The 19,172-nt window shown below is 63.1% G+C and overlaps 1 protein-coding gene across 2 annotated transcripts in view; it reads left to right on the forward strand.

Annotated features, from left to right (window-relative positions):
* The window catches only part of PPP2R1A (protein phosphatase 2 scaffold subunit Aalpha), a 29,461-nt gene that overhangs the window by 5,657 nt on the left and 4,632 nt on the right, over positions 1-19,172 (forward strand). Inside the window, exons 5-11 of one of the 2 annotated variants that reach the window (XM_072848276.1) lie at positions 1,033-1,180; positions 1,289-1,444; positions 5,314-5,428; positions 12,732-12,802; positions 14,328-14,462; positions 16,281-16,484; positions 17,985-18,045. In XM_072848276.1, coding sequence (XP_072704377.1) covers positions 1,033-1,180; positions 1,289-1,444; positions 5,314-5,428; positions 12,732-12,802; positions 14,328-14,462; positions 16,281-16,484; positions 17,985-18,045 — 890 coding nt within the window. The remainder of the gene's footprint in view (positions 1-1,032; positions 1,181-1,288; positions 1,445-5,313; positions 5,429-12,731; positions 12,803-14,327; positions 14,463-16,280; positions 16,485-17,984; positions 18,046-19,172) is intronic. The other variant, XM_072848277.1, reaches the window with a different exon arrangement.

Consider the following 19,172-nt stretch of genomic DNA (forward strand, 5'->3'; position numbering starts at 1 on the left):
CCTTCGTGTCCCTCAAGCTGCCCTAGGTCAACCCAGGGTGCCCACCTTGCCCCCCACGACCCATTTTGGGGTTCATGGCCTGGTCCAGCAGCCCCCATGGCACACCCCCGAGGTGTCACCAGTGTCCCCAACCCATCTGTGGTGTCTCCAAGTCAACCTTGGTGGCCCCAACCCATCCTTTGTGTCCCTCAAACTGCTCTAGGTCAACTCAGGGTGCCCACCTTGGCCCCCATGACCCATTTTGGGGTTCACGGCCTGGCCCAGCACCCCCCATAGCACATACCTGAGGTGTCACCAGTGTCCCCAACCCATCTGTGGTGTCTCCAAGCCAACCTTGGTGGCCCCAACCCATCCTTCGTGTCCCTCAAGCTGCCCTAGGTCAACCCAGGGTGCCCACCTTGCCCCCCACAACCCATTTTGGGGTTCATGGCCTGGTCCTGCATCCCCCATGGCACATCCCCGAGGTGTCACCAGTGTCCCCAAGCCAACCTTGGTGGCCCCAACCCATCCTTCGTGTCCCTCAAGCTGCTCTAGGTCAGCCCTGGGTGCCCACGTTGGCTCCCGTGACCCATTTTGGGGTTCACGGCCTGGTCCAGCAGCCCCCATGGCACATCCCCGAGGTGTCACCAGTGTCCCCAACCCATCCCTGGTGTCCCCAAGCCAACCTTGGTGGCCCCAACCCATCTTAGGTGTCCCTCAAGCTGCCCTAGGTCAACCCAGGGTGCCCACCTTGCCCCCCGTGACCCATTTTGGGGTTCATGGCCTGGTCCAGCAGCCCCCATAGCACACCCCCGAGGTGTCACCAGTGTCCCCAACCCATCTGTGGTGTCTCCAAGCCAGCCTTGGTGGCCCCAACCCATCTTACGTGTCCCTCAAGCTGCCCTAGGTCAACCCAGGGTGCCCACCTTGCCCCCCACGACCCATTTTGGGGTTCACGGCCTGGCCCAGCACCCCCCATAGCACATCCCCAGCTCTCCTGGGCCATCCCCAAGGATCTCCTGACGTCCCCAAGGATTGTCCTCGCGTCCCCAGATACTTCCGCAACCTCTGCTCGGACGACACCCCCATGGTCCGTCGCGCCGCCGCTTCCAAGCTGGGCGAATTCGCTAAAGTCTTAGAGTTGGAGCACGTCAAGAGCGAGATCATCCCCATGTTCTCCAACCTCGCCTCCGACGAGCAGGTAAAGGTCATCCCCGGACGTCTGGGTCCCCTGAGGGGGGTGACAAAGGGGTTGTCCCCAAATACCCGACGTCCCCTACACCGCGTGGTTGGGTGTTGTCCCCCCAAGGACTCGGTGCGGCTGTTGGCGGTGGAGGCCTGCGTGAGCATCGCCCAGTTGCTGCCGCAGGAGGAACTGGAGGGACTGGTGATGCCCACCCTGCGGCAGGCGGCCGAGGACAAGTCGTGGCGCGTCCGTTACATGGTGGCCGACAAGTTCACCGAGGTGAGGGGACGATCTCGGGGACGTTGGGTTATGGGGACGGTGGGGAAGAACGTGGGGACGAGCCTTGGGGACGTTTGGGGACGCCCTTGGGGGACACGTGGGGATGTTTGGGGGGGGTTGTGGGGACACGTGGGGATGTTTGGGGACAGCCCAGACACGTGGGGACACCCTTGGGGGACATTTGGGGACGTTTGGGGACATTTTAGGACCCCTGTGGGGACACATGGGGACATTTTGGAGGGATATTTTGATGGTGACAACGTGGGTCGCCCCTGGGGACATTTGGGGACACCCTGGGGGGCATTTGGGGACGTTTGGGGACATTTTAGGACCCCTGTGGGGACACATGGGGACGTTTGGGGACATTTTGGAGGGATATTTTGATGGTGACAACGTGGGTCGCCCCTGGGGACATTTGGGGACACCCTGGGGACATTTGGGGACATCCCTGGGGACATTTGGGGACTTTGGGGGGGGTTGTGGGGACACACGGGGACACCCCAGACATGTGGGGACACCCTTGGGGAGCATTTGGGGACGTTTGGGGACATTTTAGGACCCCTGTGGGGACACATGGGGACATTTTGGAGGGATATTTTGATGGTGACACGCTGGGGGGCATTTGGGGACTTTGGGGGGGGTTGTGGGGACACACGGGGACACCCCAGACACGTGGGGACACCCTTGGGGAGCATTTGGGGACGTTTGGGGACATTTTAGGACCCCTGTGGGGACACATGGGGACATTTTGGAGGGATATTTTGATGGTGACACCCTGGGGGGCATTTGGGGACTTTGGGGCGGGTTGTGGGGACACACAGGGACACCCCAGACACGTGGGGACACCCTTGGGGGACATTGGGGAACATTTTAGGCCCCCTGTGGGGCCACATGGGGACATTTTGGAGGGATATTTTAATGGTGACAACGTGGGTTGCCCCTGGGGACATTTGGGGACACCCTGGCGACATTTGGGGACTTTGGGGGGGGTTGTGGGGACACACGGGGACACCCCAGACACATGGGGACACCCTTGGGGGACATTTGGGGACATTTTAGGGTCCCTTAGGGGACACATGGGCACATTTTGGAGGGATATTTTGATGGTGACAACGTGGGTTGCTCCTGGGGACATTTGGGGACACCCTGGGGGGCATTTGGGGACTTTGGGGCGGGTTGTGGGGACACACGGGGACACCCCAGACACGTGGGGACACCCTTGGGGGACATTTGGGGACATTTTAGGACCCCTGTGGGGACACATGGGGACATTTTGGAGGGATATTTTGATGGTGACAACGTGGGTTGCCCCAGGGGACACATGGAGACATCCCTGGGGACATTTGGGGACACCCTGGGGGGCACTTGGGGACTTTGGGGGGGGTTGTGGGGACACAAAGGGACACCCCAGACACGTGGGGCCACCCTTGGGGGACATTTGGGGACGTTTGGGGACATTTTAGGACCCCTGTGGGGACACATGGGGACATTTTGGAGGGATATTTTGATGGTGACAACGTGGGTCGCCCCTGGGGACACATGGAGACATCCCTGGGGACATTTGGGGACACCCTGGGGGGCATTTGGGGACTTTGGGGGGGTTGTGGGGACACACGGGGACACCCCAGACACGTGGGGACACCCTTGGGGGACATTTGGGGACGTTTGGGGACATTTTAGGACCCCTGTGGGGACACATGGGGACATTTTGGAGGGATATTTTGATGGTGACAACGTGGGTCGCCCCTGGGGACATTTGGGGACACCCTGGGGGCATTTGGGGACTTTGGGGGGTTGTGGGGACACATGGGGACATTTGGGGACATTGTGGGAGCCCTGTGGGGTATTTGGGGAGCGTTTGGGGACATTTTGGGGTGACAACTTGGGTTGCTTTTGGGGACACGTGGGGACACCCTTGGGGACATTTGGGGACACCCTTGGGGACATTAGGGAGGAATATTTTTAGGGGGACATTTGGGGAGCCTTGCGGGGACGGTTGGGGACACTTTGGGGACAGTTGGGGACACTTTGGGACACCCCCTCCCCCCGGGGATGACAGAGGAGATGTGGGGACATGTGGGGACCCCCTTGGGGACATCTGGGGACATTTTGGAGGGCTCCTTTTGGGGGGAGATTTTGAGGACATTTGGGGGACACATGGGGACATTTTGGGGACACGTGGGGATATTTGGGGACAGGTGGGGACAACCTTGGGGACATTATGGAGAGATCCTTGAGGGGAAGGACATTTGGGGACACTCGTGGGGACATCTGGGGACACGTGGGGACGCCCTGGGGACATACGGGGATGTTTGAGACAATATGGAGGGAATTTTGGGGACATTTGTGTGTGTGTGTGGGGGGAATGACGATGACAGTTGGGGATGCTCTTGGGGACATTTGGGGACGCTCTTGGGGACAGTTGGGGACACCTGGGGACCCCCTGGGGACGTTCGGGGACGTTTGAGATGATTTGGGGGGAAGTTTGGGGACACGTGGGGACATTTTGGAGGGATGTTGGGGGAACAATTTGGGGACACCATTGGGGACATTTGGGGACACCATTGGGGACATTTGGGGACACTCTTGGGGACATCTGGGGACACCATTGGGGACAGTTGGGGACATTTGGGGACACGTGGGGACCCCCTGGGGACGTTCGGGGACGTTTGAGATGATTTGGGGGGAAGTTTGGGGACACGTGGGGACATTTTGGAGGGATATTGGGGGGACATTTGGGGACACCCCTGGGGACACCATTGGGGACAGTTGGGGACACTCTTGGGGACATCTGGGGACACGTGGGGACGCCCTGGGGACATACGGGGATGTTTGAGACAATTTGGAGGGAATTTTGGGGACATTTGGTGGGGGGAGGGGGAATGACGATGACAGTTGGGGACGCTCTTGGGGACAGTTGGGGACACCTGGGGACCCCCTGGGGACGTTCGGGGACGTTTGAGATGATTTGGGGGAAGTTTGGGGACACGCCGGGGACATTTTGGAGGGATGTTGGGGGGAACAATTTGGGGACACCCCTGGGGACATCTGGGGACACCATTGGGGACAGTTGGGGACACCCCTGGGGACATCTGGGGACACGTGGGGACGCCCCTGGGGCCATACTGGGACGTTTGAGAGGATTTGGGGCGATGTGTGGGGACACGTGGGGACATTTTGGAGGGATGTTGGGGGGACATTTGGGGACACCCCTGGGGACATTTGGGGACACCATTGGGGACAGTTGGGGACACCCCTGGGGACATCTGGGGACACGTGGGGACGCCCCTGGGGACATACGGGGATGTTTGAGACAATTTGGAGGGAATTTTGGGGACATTTGGGGGGGGAGGGGGAATGACGATGACAGTTGGGGACGCTCTTGGGGACATTTGGGGACGCTCTTGGGGACAGTTGGGGACACCTGGGGACCCCCTGGGGACGTTTGGGGATGTTTGAGATGATTTGGGGAAGTTTGGGGACACGTGGGGACATTTTGGAGGGATGTTGGGGGGACATTTGGGGACACTCTTGGGGACATTTGGGGACACCTGCGGACCCCCCTGGGGACATTTGGGGACATTTGAGATGATCGGGGGGGAAGTTTGGGGACACGCGGGGACATTTTGGAGGGACGTTGGGGACGACGACGTTCGGGGACACCCTTGGGGACACTTGGGGACACCCCTGGGGACATTTGCGGACCCCCCCGGCGACACTTGGGGAGACGTTTTGGGGACGTTTCATGGCGATTTGGGGCCGTTTTGGAGGGATAGCGGGGGCGGGGGGGGGGGGGGTGCGGACGCCCTTGGGGACGATTGGGGACGTCGTCGGGGAGCCGTTTGACCTTTAACCTTTGACCCCGCCAGCTCCAAAGAGCCGTAGGTCCCGAGATCACCAAGACCGACCTGGTCGGGGCCTTCCAGAGCCTGATGAAGGACTGCGAGGCCGAGGTGCGGGCGGCCGCCTCCCACAAGGTCAAAGGTCAGCTGGGGGTCACCTCCCTCCCCCACCCCCCCACCCCCCGGATGCTTGGGGACCCCCTCGGTCGGTCCCCCTGTCCCCAAGGAGGGTCCTGGTGTCCCTAGAGATGGGTCCTGGGTCCCCGTGGCCTCGGGGATGGGCTCCAAGGAGGGTTCTTAGAGAGCTTTGTGGCCATGGAGGTGGTCACCGTGTCCCCAAGGGTCGTCACTGGTGTCCCGGTGTCCCCAGAGACCGTCCCCAGGTCCCCGTGTCCCCAAGGAAGGTCCCCAGGTCCTGGTGTCCCCAAGGATGGTCTCCAGGTCCCCATGTCCCCAAGGAAGGTCCCCATGTCCCTAAGGATGGTCCTCAGGTCCCCAAGAGCCATCCCCAGGTCCTGGTGTCCCCAAGGATGGTCCCCGGAGTCTCTTGCGTCCCTAGAGATGGTCCCCATGTCCCCAGGGATGGTCCCGGGAGTCCCCGGTGTCCCCAGGGTCGGTCCCCGTGTCCCCAAGGAGGGTCCTGGTGTCCCTAGAGATGGGTCCTGGGTCACCGTGGCCTCGGGGATGGGCTCCAAGGAGGGTTCTTGGAGAGCTTTGTGGCCATGGAGGTGGTCACCGTGTCCCCAAGGGTCGTCACTGGTGTCCCGGTGTCCCCAGAGACCGTCCCCAGGTGCCCGTGTCCCCAAGGAAGGTCCCCATGTCCCCAAGAGCCATCCCCAGGTCCTGGTGTCCCCAAGGATGGTCCTGGTGTCCCCAAGGATGGTCTCCAGGTCCCCATGTCCCCAGGGGTGGTCACTGGTGTCCCTTGTGTCCCCAGAGACCGTCCCCAGGTCCCCGTGTCCCCAAGGAAGGTCCCCAGGTCCCCAAGGAAGGTCTTCAGGTCCCCAGGTCCTGGTGTCCCCAAGGATGGTCCTGGTGTCCCCAAGGATGGTCTCCAGGTCCTCATGTCCCCAGGAGTGGTCACTGGTGTCCCTTGTGTCCCCAGAGACTGTCCCCATGTCCTGGTGTCCCCAAGGATGGTCTCCAGGTCCCAATGTCCCCAAGGAAGGTCCCCATGTCCTCAAGGATTGGTCCTCAGGTCCCCAGGAACCATCCCCAGGTCCCGGTGTCCCCAAGGATGGTCCTGGTGTCCCCAAGGATGGTCTCCAGGTCTTCATGTCCCCGGGGTGGTCACTGGTGTCCCTTGTGTCCCCAGAGACTGTCCCCATGTCCCCATGTCCCCAAGGAAGGTCCCCATGTCCCTAAGGATGGTCCTCAGGTCCCCAAGAGCCATCCCCAGGTCCTGGTGTCCCCAAGGATGGTCCTGGTGTCCCCAAGGATGGTCTCCAGGTCCTCATGTGCCCAGGGGTGGTCACTGGTGTCCCTTGTGTCCCCAGAGACCGTCCCCAGGTCCCCGTGTCCCCAAGGAAGGTCCCCAGGTCCCCAAGGAAGGTCTTCAGGTCCCCAGGTCCTGGTGTCCCCAAGGATGGTCCTGGTGTCCCCAAGGATGGTCTCCAGGTCCTCATGTCCCCAGGAGTGGTCACTGGTGTCCCTTGTGTCCCCAGAGACTGTCCCCATGTCCTGGTGTCCCCAAGGATGGTCTCCAGGTCCCCATGTCCCTAAGGATGGTCCTCAGGTCCCCAAGAACCATCCCCAGGTCCCGGTGTCCCCAAGGATGGTCTCCAGGTCCCCATGTCCCCAAAGAAGGTCCCCATGTCCTCAAGGATTGGTCCTCAGGTCCCCAGGAACCATCCCCAGGTCCCGGTGTCCCCAAGGATGGTCCTCAGGTCCCCAAGGATGGTCCTGGTGTCCCCAAGGATGGTCTCCAGGTCCTCATGTCCCCAGGGGTGGTCACTGGTGTCCCTTGTGTCCCCAGAGACCGTCCCCAGGTCCCCGTGTCCCCAAGGAAGGTCCCCATGTCCTCAAGGAAGGTCTTCAGGTCCCCAGGTCCTGGTGTCCCCAAGGATGGTCCTGGTGTCCCCAAGGATGGTCTCCAGGTCCCCTGTCCCCAAGGAAGGTCCCCTGTCCCCAAGGAAGGTCCCCTGTCCCCAAGGAAGGTCCCCATGTCCCCAAGGATGGTCCTCAGGTCCCCAAGAGCCATCCCCAGGTCCTGGTGTCCCCAAGGATGGTCCCCGGAGTCTCTTGCGTCCCTAGAGATGGTCCCCATGTCCCCAGGGATGGTCCCGGGAGTCCCCGGTGTCCCCAGGGTCGGTCCCCGTGTCCCCAAGGAGGGTCCTGGTGTCCCTAGAGATGGGTCCTGGGTCACCGTGGCCTCGGGGATGGGCTCCAAGGAGGGTTCTTGGAGAGCTTTGTGGCCATGGAGGTGGTCACCGTGTCCCCAAGGGTCGTCACTGGTGTCCCGGTGTCCCCAGAGACCGTCCCCAGGTGCCCGTGTCCCCAAGGAAGGTCCCCATGTCCCCAAGAGCCATCCCCAGGTCCTGGTGTCCCCAAGGATGGTCCTGGTGTCCCCAAGGATGGTCTCCAGGTCCCCATGTCCCCAGGGGTGGTCACTGGTGTCCCTTGTGTCCCCAGAGACCGTCCCCAGGTCCCCGTGTCCCCAAGGAAGGTCCCCAGGTCCCCAAGGAAGGTCTTCAGGTCCCCAGGTCCTGGTGTCCCCAAGGATGGTCCTGGTGTCCCCAAGGATGGTCTCCAGGTCCTCATGTCCCCAGGAGTGGTCACTGGTGTCCCTTGTGTCCCCAGAGACTGTCCCCATGTCCTGGTGTCCCCAAGGATGGTCTCCAGGTCCCAATGTCCCCAAGGAAGGTCCCCATGTCCTCAAGGATTGGTCCTCAGGTCCCCAGGAACCATCCCCAGGTCCCGGTGTCCCCAAGGATGGTCCTGGTGTCCCCAAGGATGGTCTCCAGGTCTTCATGTCCCCGGGGTGGTCACTGGTGTCCCTTGTGTCCCCAGAGACTGTCCCCATGTCCCCATGTCCCCAAGGAAGGTCCCCATGTCCCTAAGGATGGTCCTCAGGTCCCCAAGAGCCATCCCCAGGTCCTGGTGTCCCCAAGGATGGTCCTGGTGTCCCCAAGGATGGTCTCCAGGTCCTCATGTGCCCAGGGGTGGTCACTGGTGTCCCTTGTGTCCCCAGAGACCGTCCCCAGGTCCCCGTGTCCCCAAGGAAGGTCCCCAGGTCCCCAAGGAAGGTCTTCAGGTCCCCAGGTCCTGGTGTCCCCAAGGATGGTCCTGGTGTCCCCAAGGATGGTCTCCAGGTCCTCATGTCCCCAGGAGTGGTCACTGGTGTCCCTTGTGTCCCCAGAGACTGTCCCCATGTCCTGGTGTCCCCAAGGATGGTCTCCAGGTCCCCATGTCCCTAAGGATGGTCCTCAGGTCCCCAAGAACCATCCCCAGGTCCCGGTGTCCCCAAGGATGGTCTCCAGGTCCCCATGTCCCCAAAGAAGGTCCCCATGTCCTCAAGGATTGGTCCTCAGGTCCCCAGGAACCATCCCCAGGTCCCGGTGTCCCCAAGGATGGTCCTCAGGTCCCCAAGGATGGTCCTGGTGTCCCCAAGGATGGTCTCCAGGTCCTCATGTCCCCAGGGGTGGTCACTGGTGTCCCTTGTGTCCCCAGAGACCGTCCCCAGGTCCCCGTGTCCCCAAGGAAGGTCCCCATGTCCTCAAGGAAGGTCTTCAGGTCCCCAGGTCCTGGTGTCCCCAAGGATGGTCCTGGTGTCCCCAAGGATGGTCTCCAGGTCCCCCTGTCCCCAAGGAAGGTCCCCCTGTCCCCAAGGAAGGTCCCCATGTCCCCAAGGATGGTCCTCAGGTCCCCAAGAGCCATCCCCAGGTCCTGGTGTCCCCAAGGATGGTCCCCGGAGTCTCTTGCGTCCCTAGAGATGGTCCCCATGTCCCCAGGGATGGTCCCGGGAGTCCCCGGTGTCCCCAGGGTCGGTCCCCCTGTCCCCAAGGAGGGTCCTGGTGTCCCTAGAGATGGGTCCTGGGTCCCCGTGGCCTCGGGGATGGGCTCCAAGGAGGGTTCTTGGAGAGCTTTGTGGCCATGGAGGTGGTCACCGTGTCCCCAAGGGTCGTCACTGGTGTCCCGGTGTCCCCAGAGACCGTCCCCAGGTCCCCGTGTCCCCAAGGAAGGTCCCCAGGTCCTGGTGTCCCCAAGGATGGTCTCCAGGTCCCCATGTCCCCAAGGAAGGTCCCCATGTCCCTAAGGATGGTCCTCAGGTCCCCAAGAGCCATCCCCAGGTCCTGGTGTCCCCAAGGATGGTCCTGGTGTCCCCAAGGATGGTCTCCAGGTCCCCATGTCCCCAAGGAAGGTCCCCATGTCCCTAAGGATGGTCCTCAGGTCCCCAAGAGCCATCCCCAGGTCCTGGTGTCCCCAAGGATGGTCCTGGTGTCCCCAAGGATGGTCTCCAGGTCCCCATGTCCCCAGGGGTGGTCACTGGTGTCCCGGTGTCCCCAGAGACCGTCCCCAAGGAAGGTCCCCGTGTCCCCAAGGAAGGTCCCCAGGTCCCCAAGGAAGGTCTTCAGGTCCCCAGGTCCTGGTGTCCCCAAGGATGGTCCTGGTGTCCCCAAGGATGGTCTCCAGGTCCTCATGTCCCCAGGAGTGGTCACTGGTGTCCCTTGTGTCCCCAGAGACTGTCCCCATGTCCTGGTGTCCCCAAGGATGGTCTCCAGGTCCCCATGTCCCTAAGGATGGTCCTCAGGTCCCCAAGAACCATCCCCAGGTCCCGGTGTCCCCAAGGATGGTCTCCAGGTCCCCATGTCCTCAAAGAAGGTCCCCATGTCCTCAAGGATTGGTCCTCAGGTCCCCAGGAACCATCCCCAGGTCCCGGTGTCCCCAAGGATGGTCCTCAGGTCCCCAAGGATGGTCCTGGTGTCCCCAAGGATGGTCTCCAGGTCCTCATGTCCCCAGGGGTGGTCACTGGTGTCCCTTGTGTCCCCAGAGACCGTCCCCAGGTCCCCGTGTCCCCAAGGAAGGTCCCCATGTCCTCAAGGAAGGTCTTCAGGTCCCCAGGTCCTGGTGTCCCCAAGGATGGTCCTGGTGTCCCCAAGGATGGTCTCCAGGTCCCCCTGTCCCCAAGGAAGGTCCCCCTGTCCCCAAGGAAGGTCCCCCTGTCCCCAAGGATGGTCCTCAGGTCCCCAAGAGCCATCCCCAGGTCCTGGTGTCCCCAAGGATGGTCCCCGGAGTCTCTTGCGTCCCTAGAGATGGTCCCCATGTCCCCAGGGATGGTCCCGGAGTCCCCGGTGTCCCCAGGGTCGGTCCCCCTGTCCCCAAGGAGGGTCCTGGTGTCCCTAGAGATGGGTCCTGGGTCCCCGTGGCCTCGGGGATGGGCTCCAAGGAGGGTTCTTGGAGAGCTTTGTGGCCATGGAGGTGGTCACCGTGTCCCCAAGGGTCGTCACTGGTGTCCCGGTGTCCCCAGAGACCGTCCCCAGGTCCCCGTGTCCCCAAGGAAGGTCCCCAGGTCCTGGTGTCCCCAAGGATGGTCTCCAGGTCCCCATGTCCCCAAGGAAGGTCCCCATGTCCCTAAGGATGGTCCTCAGGTCCCCAAGAGCCATCCCCAGGTCCTGGTGTCCCCAAGGATGGTCCTGGTGTCCCCAAGGATGGTCTCCAGGTCCCCATGTCCCCAAGGAAGGTCCCCATGTCCCTAAGGATGGTCCTCAGGTCCCCAAGAGCCATCCCCAGGTCCTGGTGTCCCCAAGGATGGTCCTGGTGTCCCCAAGGATGGTCTCCAGGTCCCCATGTCCCCAGGGGTGGTCACTGGTGTCCCGGTGTCCCCAGAGACCGTCCCCAAGGAAGGTCCCCGTGTCCCCAAGGAAGGTCCCCAGGTCCCCAAGGAAGGTCTTCAGGTCCCCAGGTCCTGGTGTCCCCAAGGATGGTCCTGGTGTCCCCAAGGATGGTCTCCAGGTCCTCATGTCCCCAGGAGTGGTCACTGGTGTCCCTTGTGTCCCCAGAGACTGTCCCCATGTCCTGGTGTCCCCAAGGATGGTCTCCAGGTCCCCATGTCCCTAAGGATGGTCCTCAGGTCCCCAAGAACCATCCCCAGGTCCCGGTGTCCCCAAGGATGGTCTCCAGGTCCCCATGTCCTCAAAGAAGGTCCCCATGTCCTCAAGGATTGGTCCTCAGGTCCCCAGGAACCATCCCCAGGTCCCGGTGTCCCCAAGGAAGGTCCCCATGTCCCTAAGGATGGTCCTCAGGTCCCCAGGTCCTGGTGTCCCCAAGGATGGTCCCCAAGGAAGGTCCCCATGTCCCTAAGGATGGTCCCCAGGTCTCCATGTCCCCAAGGAAGGTCCCCATGTCCCTAAGGATGGTCCTCAGGTCCCCAGGTCCTGGTGTCCCCAAGGATGGTCCTGGTGTCCCCAAGGATGGTCTCCAGGTCCCCATGTCCCCAGGGGTGGTCACTGGTGTCCCTTGTGTCCCCAGAGACCGTCCCCAGGTGCCCATGTCCCCAAGGAAGGTCTCCATGTCCTCAAGGAAGGTCTTCAGGTCCCCAGGTCCTGGTGTCCCCAAGGATGGTCCTGGTGTCCCCAAGGATGGTCTCCAGATCCCCCTGTCCCCAAGGAAGGTCCCCATGTCCCCAAGGATGGTCTCCAGGTCCCCATGTCCCCAAGGAAGGTCCCCATGTCCCTAAGGATGGTCCTCAGGTCCCCAAGAGCCATCCCCAGGTCCTGGTGTCCCCAAGGATGGTCCCCGGAGTCTCTTGCGTCCCTAGAGATGGTCCCCATGTCCCCAGGGATGGTCCCTGGAGTCCCCGGTGTCCCCAGGGTCGGTCCCCGTGTCCCCAAGGAGGGTCCTGGTGTCCCTAGAGATGGGTCCTGGGTCCCCGTGGCCTCGGGGATGGGCTCCAAGGAGGGTTCTTGGAGAGCTTTGTGGCCATGGAGGCGGTCACTGTGTCCCCAAGGGTCGTCACTGGTGTCCCGGTGTCCCCAGAGACCGTCCCCAGGTCCCCGTGTCCCCAAGGAAGGTCCCCAGGTCCCCAAGGAAGGTCTTCTGGTCCCCAAGAACCATCCCCAGGTCCTGGTGTCCCCAAGGATGGTCCTGGTGTCCCCAAGGATGATCTCCAGGTCCTCATGTCCCCAGGGGTGGTCACTAGAGTCCCTTGTGTCCCCAGAGACTGTCCCCATGTCCTGGTGTCCCCAAGGATGGTCTCCAGGTCCCCATGTCCCCAAGGAAGGTCCCCATGTCCCTAAGGATGGTCCTCAGGTCCCCAAGAGCCATCCCCAGGTCCTGGTGTCCCCAAGGATGGTCCTGGTGTCCCCAGGGATGGTCCCCGGAGTCTCTTGCGTCCCTAGAGATGGTCCCCATGTCCCCAGGGATGGTCCCGGGAGTCCCCCACGTCCCCAAGGCCATTCCCGTTGTCCCCACGTCCCCAGCTGATGTCACTTTGTCCCCGTCTCCAGAGTTCTGCGAGAACCTGTCCCCAGACTGCCGGGAGGCCGTCATCATGGGCCAGATCCTGCCCTGCATCAAGGTAAGGGACACTTGGGGACACCACGGGGTGGGGGGACATCATGGGGACACCACGGGGTGGGGGGACATCATGGGGACACCCTGGCGTTGGGGGGGGTACATCGTGGGGACACGGTGGTGACGGCATCATGGGCTAGGTTTTGTTTTGCGTCACCTTGGGGTGGTGGGACGTCATGGGGACATCCTGGGGCCACCTCTTGAGACCTTCTGGGGTGGTGGGACATCATGGGGACACTCTGGGAACACCCCTAGGGACCTCCTGAGGTGGTGGGACATCATGGGGACACCCTAGGGCCACCCCTAGGGCCAGTCTAGAGTGGAGGAGCATCACGGGGACACCCCAGGGGACATCTGAGGGTGGTGAGATGTCATGGGGACACCCCTGGGGACCTCCTGGGGTGGTGGGACATCATGGGGACACCCTAGGGACACCCCTAGGGCCAGTCTAGGGTGGAAAAAGATCGTGGGGACACCCCAGGGGACATCTGAGGGTGGTGAGATGTCACGGGGACACCCTGGGGCCACCTCTTGAGACCTTCTGGGGTGGTGGGACATCATGGGGACGCTCTGGGAACACCCCTAGGGACCTCCTGAGGTGGTGGGACATCATGGGGACACCCCTGGGGACCTCCTGGCGTGGTGGGACATCATGGGGACACCCTAGGGACACCCCTAGGGCCAGTCTAGGGTGGAGGAACATCATGGGGACACCCCAGGGGACATCTGAGGGTGGTGAGATGTCATGGGGACACCCCTGGGGACCTCCTGGAGTGGTGGGACATCATGGGAACACCCTAGGGACACCCCTAGGGCCAGTCTAGGGTGGAGGAGCATCACGGGGACACCCCAGGGGACACCTTGGGGTGGTGGGACATCATGGGGACACCCTGGGGCCACCTCTTGAGATCTTCTGGGGTGGTGGGACATCATGGAGACACTCTGGGAACACCCCTAGGGACCTCCTGAGGTGGTGGGACATCGTGGGGACACGCCTGGGGACCTCCTGGCGTGGTGCAACCCCATGGGGACACCCCAGGGACCCCATGGGGACACCCTGGGGACCTCCTGAGGTGGTGGGACATCATGGGGACACCCCTGGGGACCTCCTGGTGTGGTGCAACCCCATGGGGACACCCCTGGGGACCTCCTGAGGTGGTGGGACATCATGGGGACACCCCTGGGGACCTCCTGAGGTGGTGGGACCCCATGGGGACACCCTGGGGCCACCTCTTGAGACCTTCTGGGGTGGTGGGACATCATGGGGACACCCCTGGGGACCTCCTGGGATGGTGGGACCCCATGGGGACACCCCAGGGACCCCATGGGGACAGCCCTGGGGACCTCCTGAGGTGGTAGGACATCACGGGGACATCTCAGGGCCACCTCTGAGCCACCCCACAGCGCAAACCCCTACCCCGGGGGACCCATATGGATGTCCCCACCCCATACGGATGTCCCCACCCCATACGGATGTCCCCACCCCATACGGATGTCCCCACCCCACGGTGTCCCCATGGTGTCCCCAGGAGCTGGTGTCGGACGCCAACCAACACGTGAAGTCGGCGCTGGCCTCTGTCATCATGGGGTTGTCCCCCATCTTGGGGAAGGACAACACGGTGGAGCATCTCCTGCCCCTCTTCCTCGCGCAGCTCAAGGACGAGGTGGGGACATTTTGGGGACACTTTGGGGACATCTGGGATGGTCGGGGATGGCTGGGGACACTTGGGGACCCTCAGGGCCGCGGGGATGCCGACGGACTGGGGACATCATGGAGATCCCGGTGGCGCAACCAACCTGGTTGGGGGGTTGAGGGTGGTGTCACCGTCGTTGGGGACACTCTGGAGACAGTGCCACCATGGTGGGGGGACATCTGGGGATAGTTGGGGACATCTGGGGACGCGCGGGGACTCTCGGGGATATGAGGTTGTTGGTGGGTTGGGGACATCATGGCGGGGAGCGTGGTGGCACGGCCAACCCGGTTGAGGGCTTGGGGATGGCGTCACCATCATGGGGACATCTGGGGACACTTGGGGAGCCACCACCTCAGTGCCACCTCCCCCAGGTGTCCCCCTCCCAGTGCCACCCCATAAATGCCACCACCTCAAGTGCTACCTCCCGGTGCCACCACCCCAGGTGCCACCACCCCAGTGTCCCCACCTCAGCTGTCCCCCTCCCAGTAACCTGTCCTGGTGCCACCACCCCAGATGCCACCACCCCCTCCCCGTATCCCAATGCCACGCCACAGGTGTCACCCATAGATGCCACCCCTAGTGTCACCACCCCATAGATGCCACCAGTCCAGGTGCCAGTGTCCCCTCCCAGTATCCCTGTGTCACCCATAGGTGCCACCACCCCATAGGTGCCACCACCCTGTCCTGTCCCCTCCCAGTGTCCCCTCCCATAGGTGCCACCATGTCCCCTCCCAGTGTCCCCTCCCAGTATCCCCGTGTCACCCATAGGTGCCACCCCAGTGTCATCTCTGTAGGTGCCACCACCCTGTCCCCTCCCCTCCCAGTGTCCCCTCCCAGTACCCCCGTGTCACCCATAGGTGCCACCACCCCATAGGTGCCACCACCCTGTCCCGTCCCCTCCCAGTGTCCCCTCCCAGTGTCCCCTCCCAGTGTCCCCGTGTCACCCAGAGGTGCCACCACCCCACAGGTGCCACCACCCTGTCCCGTCCCCTCCCAGTGTCCCCTCCCAGTACCCCTGTGTCACCCATAGATGCCACCACCCCATAGGTGCCACCACTCTGTCCCGTCCCCTCCCAGTGTCCCCTCCCAGTGTCCCTGTGTCACCCAGAGGTGCCACCACCCCAGTGTCCCCTCCCAGTGTCCCCTCCCAGTACCCCCGTGTCACCCATAGGTGCCACCACCCCAGGTGTCCCCTCCCAGTGTCCCCTCCCAGTATCCCTGTGTCACCCATAGGTGCCACCATCCCATAGGTGCCACCACCCTGTCCCTCCTCCCAGTGTCCCTCCCAGTGTCCCCTCCCAGTGCCCTGTGTCACCCATAGGTGCCACCATCCCATAGGTGCCACCACCCTGTCCCCTCCCCTCCCAGTGTCCCCTCCCAGTGTCCCGTGTCACCCAGAGGTGCCACCACCCAGGTGTCCCCTCCCAGTATCCGCTGTCACCCCACAGATGCCACCCCAGTGTCATCTCTGTAGGTGCCACCACCCCATAGATGCCACCACCCCAGGTGCCACCACCCTGTCCCCTCCCCTCCCAGTGTCCCCTCCCAGTATCCCTGTGTCACCCATAGATGCCACCACCGCATAGGTGCCACCACCCTGTCCCCTCCCCTCCCAGTGTCCCCTCCCAGTACCCCCGTGTCACCCATAGGTGTCCCCTCCCAGTGTCCCCTCCCAGTACCCCGTGTCACCCATAGGTGCCACCACCCCAGGTGTCCCCTCCCAGTGTCCCCTCCCAGTACCCCCGTGTCACCCCACGTGCCGCCCCCCCGCCCCCGGTGCCACCGCAGGTGCCACCGCGCCGTCCCCTGTCCCCGCAGTGCCCCGAGGTTCGCCTCAACATCATCTCCAACCTGGACTGCGTCAACGAGGTCATCGGCATCCGCCAGCTCTCCCAGTCCCTGCTGCCCGCCATCGTCGAGCTGGCCGAGGACGCCAAGTGGCGCGTCCGCCTGGCCATCATCGAGTACATGCCCCTGCTGGCCGGCCAGCTGGTGGGCACTGGGAGGGACTGGGAGGCACTGGGAGAGCAGTGGGGGCTTCTGTGGGGGGACTGGGAGGGACTGGGAGGGACTGGGAGAGCAGTGGGGGCTTCTGTGGGGGCACTGGGAGGGACTGGGAGGGACTGGGAGAGCAGTGGGGGCTTCTGTGGGGGGACTGGGGGGGCACTGGGAGGGACTGGGAGAGCACTGGGAGGGACGGGGAGAGCACTGGGGGCTTCTGTGGAGGCACTGGGAGGGACTGGGAGAGCACTGGGAGGGACTGGGAGAGCAGTGGGGGCTTCTGTGGGGGCACTGGGAGGGACTGGGAGAGCACTGGGAGAGACTAGGAGAGCAGTGGGGGCACTGGGAGGGACTGGGAGAGCACTGGGAGGGACTGGGAGAGCAGTGGGGGCTTCTGTGGAGGCACTGGGAGGGACTGGGAGAGCACTGGGGGCACTGGGAGGGACTGGGAGAGCAGTGGGGGCTTCTGTGGGGGACTGGGAGGGACTGGGAGAGCACTGGGAGGGACTGGGAGAGCAGTGGGGGCTTCTGTGGGGGGACTGGGAGGGACTGGGAGAGCAGTGGGGGCTTCTGTGGGGGCACTGGGAGGGACTGGGAGAGCAGTGGGGGCTTCTGTGGGGGCACTGGGAGGGACTGGGAGACCAGTGGGGGCTTCTGTGGGGGACTGGGAGAGCACTGGGAGGGACTGGGAGAGCACTGGGGGCTTCTGTGGAGGCACTGGGAGGGACTGGGAGAGCAGTGGGGGCACTGGGAGGGACTGGGAGAGCAGTGGGGGCTTCTGTGGGGGACTGGGAGGGACTGGGAGAGCACTGGGAGGGACTGGGAGAGCAGTGGGGGCTTCTGTGGGGGGACTGGGAGGGACTGGGAGAGCAGTGGGGGCTTCTGTGGGGGCACTGGGAGGGACTGGGAGACCAGTGGGGGCTTCTGTGGGGGACTGGGAGAACAGTGGGGGCTTCTGTGGGGGCACTGGGAGGGACTGGGAGAGCAGTGGGGGCTTCTGTGGGGGGACTGGGAGAGCACTGGGAGGGACTGGGAGAGCACTGGGGGCTTCTGTGGTGGCACTGGGAGGGACTGGGAGAGCAGTGGGGGCACTGGGAGGGACTGGGAGAGCACTGGGAGGCACTGGCAGAGCACTGGGGGCACTGGGAGGGACTGGGAGAGCAGTGGGGGCTTCTGTGGGGGGACTGGGAGAGCACTGGGAGGGACTGGGAGAGCGCTGGGGGCTTCTGTGGGGGCACTGGGAGGGACTGGGATGCACTGGGAGGGACTGGGAAAGCAGTGTAGGGTGTTCCGTAGGGTACTGGGAGGAACTGGGGGGAAACTGGGAGGGACTGGGAGAGCAGTATAGCCTTCTACGGGGGGACTGGGAGGGCAGTGGTCCATACTGGGAGGGTCCTGGTTCACACTGGTGAGACAGCGATTCACATGGGGAAGGTACTGGGTTTTATTGGTTCATACTGGTTTATACTGGTCTTTCTCCCCCCCCCCCAGGGCGTGGAGTTCTTTGACGAGAAGCTGAACTCGCTCTGCATGGCCTGGCTGGTCGACCACGGTGAGCGGTTACTGGGAGCACTGGGAGGGTTACTGGGAGACCTGGGGGCGTTACTGGGAGACCTGAGTGGGGTTACTGGAAGGGACAGGGGTTACTGGGAGCACTAGGGGGGGTTACTGGGAGCCCTGGAGGGTTACTGGGAGTTACTGGGAGCCCTGAGTGGGGTTACTGGAAGGGACAGGGGTTACTGGGAGCACTAGGGGGGGTTACTGGGAGCCCTGGAGAGTTACTGGGAGTTACTGGGAGCCCTGAGTGGGGTTACTGGAAGGGACAGGGGTTACTGGGAGCCCTGGCAGGGTTACTGGGAGTTACTGGGAGTCCTGAGTGGGGTTACTGGAAGGGACAGGGGTTACTGGGAGTGCTAGGGGGGGTTACTGGGAGCCCCGGAGGGTTACTGGGAGTTACTGGGAGCCCCGAGTGGGGTTACTGGAAGGGACAGGGGTTACTGGGAGTTACTGGGAGCCCTGAGTGGGGTTACTGGGAGCACTAGGGGGGGTTACTGGGAGTCCTGGCAGGGTTACTGGGAGTTACTGGGAGCCCCGAGTGGGGTTACTGGAAGGGACAGGGGTTACTGGGAGCCCTTAGTGGGGTTACTGGGAGCCCTGGGAGGGTTACTGGGAGTTACTGGGAGCCCCGAGTGGGGTTACTGGAAGGGACAGGAGTTACTGGGAGCCCTTAGTGGGGTTACTGGGAGCCCTGGGAGGGTTACTGGGAGTTACTGGGAGCACTGAGTGGGGTTACTGGAAGGGACAAGGGTTACTGGGGAGCACTAGGGGGGGTTACTGGGAGCCCTGAGTGGGGTTACTGGGAGCCCTGAGTGGGGTTACTGGAAGGGACAGGGGTTACTGGGAGCTCTGGCAGGGTTACTGGGAGTTACTGGGAGCCCTGAGTGGGGTTACTGGAAGGGACAGGGGTTACTGGGAGCGCTAGGGGAGGTTACTGGGAGTTACTGGGAGCCCTGAGTGGGGTTACTGGAAGGGACAGGGGTTACTGGGAGCTCTGGCAGGGCTACTGGGAGTTACTGGGAGCCCCGAGTGGGTTTACTGGAAGAGACAGGGGTTACTGGGAGCCCTGGAAGGGTTACTGGGAGTTACTGGTTACCTGGTGGGAGGTTACTGGGAGCTGGA

The sequence above is a fragment of the Ciconia boyciana genome, chromosome 30 (assembly GCF_034638445.1).
Source record: "Ciconia boyciana chromosome 30, ASM3463844v1, whole genome shotgun sequence".
In the NCBI taxonomy this organism is placed as follows: domain Eukaryota; kingdom Metazoa; phylum Chordata; class Aves; order Ciconiiformes; family Ciconiidae; genus Ciconia; species Ciconia boyciana.